At 38.1% G+C, this 1,898-nt stretch overlaps 1 protein-coding gene across 1 annotated transcript in view; it reads right to left on the minus strand.

Moving 5' to 3' along the window:
* CAPN7 (calpain 7) overlaps nucleotides 1–1,898 on the minus strand; it is a 51,312-nt gene that overhangs the window by 35,099 nt on the left and 14,315 nt on the right. The window contains exon 4 of the mRNA XM_012663233.1: nucleotides 1,694–1,707. Coding sequence (XP_012518687.1) covers nucleotides 1,694–1,707 — 14 coding nt within the window. The remainder of the gene's footprint in view (nucleotides 1–1,693; nucleotides 1,708–1,898) is intronic.

Raw genomic sequence — 1,898 nt, forward strand, 5'->3', positions numbered from 1 at the left:
GTTGTAGTATGGAACTTCTAACGTATGTAGAAGGGAGCATATAGATGCTGAGTAGCCAAAGTCTTGGACTTTATAAATTTAATGTCTCTCAGGTCCAAAATTACCTTTCTTTGTCCTGTTTTGTGTTGTGTTGGTTCATATACAATTTTTCCTAGGCAAAGGGAGCCAAATTGGTAGAATTAAAATCTTCAGCAGGAAAAATGCTCTCAGATGACTACCACCTAGGAAGGAGCCCTTTCAATTCAATTTTAGAAAATAAAAAACGAGCACCTACATGGCTTGCATAGCTCTAACCAGGCTGAACTTCCTCCAGTTTCCAACTTAAGAACAGCCACACTGACTCAGAGATTTATCCTATTTACACTAGTTCAGAAGGCCATCAAGGATTTCCACATTATTGTGTTTTAAGTTGTTAATATCTCCTGAGGCTCCTTTCAGATATACTGAGCTGGCTGGCTAGCCCAGGGGTTGGCAAACGTTCAGGAGTGGAGAACCTGTGGCCTTAAGGCGAAATGTGGCCTTCCTGGTCCTTAAGTGCCATGCCTTTGACTGAATCCAAATTTTACATAACAAACCCTTTTATTAAAAAGGGGTGCAGCAGAGAAAGACGAAGCTTTTCTTGGCTTCCTTTGGTGCTTAAAAAAGAACAATCTTGAAATCAGAAGGCTGCAGGTTCCCCACCGGCTTTACAATGAGGTCTCTGACATACACTCTTCTGGCTTTTTCTGTTTTCTTTTTAGTTTTTTTCAGAGACAGGGTCTTGCTCTGTCACCCAGGCTGAAATGAAGTGGTGTGATCATAGCTCATAGCTCACTGTAACCTCTCACTCCTGGGACCAAGAGACCCTTTCGCCTCAGTCTCCTGAGTAGCCAGGACTATAGGTACATGCCACTACATCTGGCCAATTTAAAAAAAAAATTTTTTTTGCAGAGACAGGGACTCACTACGTTGCTCAGGCTGGTCTCAAACTCCTGGCCTCAAGCAATCCTCCCACCTAACCCTCCCAAAGTTCTGGGATTATAGATGTGAACCACCATACCTGGCTTTGTTTTCTTTTTTAAAACCCTTTAAAGGAATGTAAAAATTATTCACAGCTCAAGGCTTTTGTCTGCTGACCCCAGCCTAGACTGCTCTTTCAAAGTAACAATATTTTTTTCCCCCATTAGGGCTCTAGTTACAAAGTTGTACAGATTATGAGTGGTCTGCCATAGCTCTATTTCGCTCCCTAACCTTTAGTGCTCAATTTTTTAGAATACAAGGATTTTCAGAAAAACATAAAATGTTTAGTAAAAATGCTAATACTAAAATATATCAGAACAAATTTTAACTATTTCAAGTGGTCACACGATGATAAAATGTATAATTACATAATAGCACAACACAGTATAGCAAAGATATAAATACGACTCAGTAAAGCTAATGAGATATAAATACAATTCAGTAAAGCTACCTACATTGATTATGTTAATAAAATTCTTCATTACAATGAGTTATAAACTGATTTACCTGAGCACTTCTATTTCTTCTGCTGTGTACCTCTGTCCTTGTGCATCACATGACTGTGGACTTATAAATGGCTGAGGTCTTTCAAGGAAGGGATTAGTTCCTAGTGGAAAATGTGCTCTTGTTGGAGGTGGCTTTGGTTTAATATTCGTTGACTTGATTTTACAAAATGGCTTTGTCAAAGGCTCACTCAATGCTTCTGCTCTATAATAGAGAAAGGCACAGAAAAATTGTTCTAGTTTTTCTTCTCACATTTAAGCTTTTTAGGAAACAAAATTTACTCTGAGAACTAGTTAAGGAACATTTCTGATATATAATCAGCACATAAAATTCTTACATACTAGTCAATATTTCACTACTTAAGGTACTCTCAAAGGTTTTTGCAAACAATATAC

The sequence above is a fragment of the Propithecus coquereli genome, unplaced genomic scaffold (genome assembly GCF_000956105.1).
Source record: "Propithecus coquereli isolate 6110/MARCELLA unplaced genomic scaffold, Pcoq_1.0 Scaffold12, whole genome shotgun sequence".
NCBI lineage: Eukaryota > Metazoa > Chordata > Mammalia > Primates > Indriidae > Propithecus > Propithecus coquereli.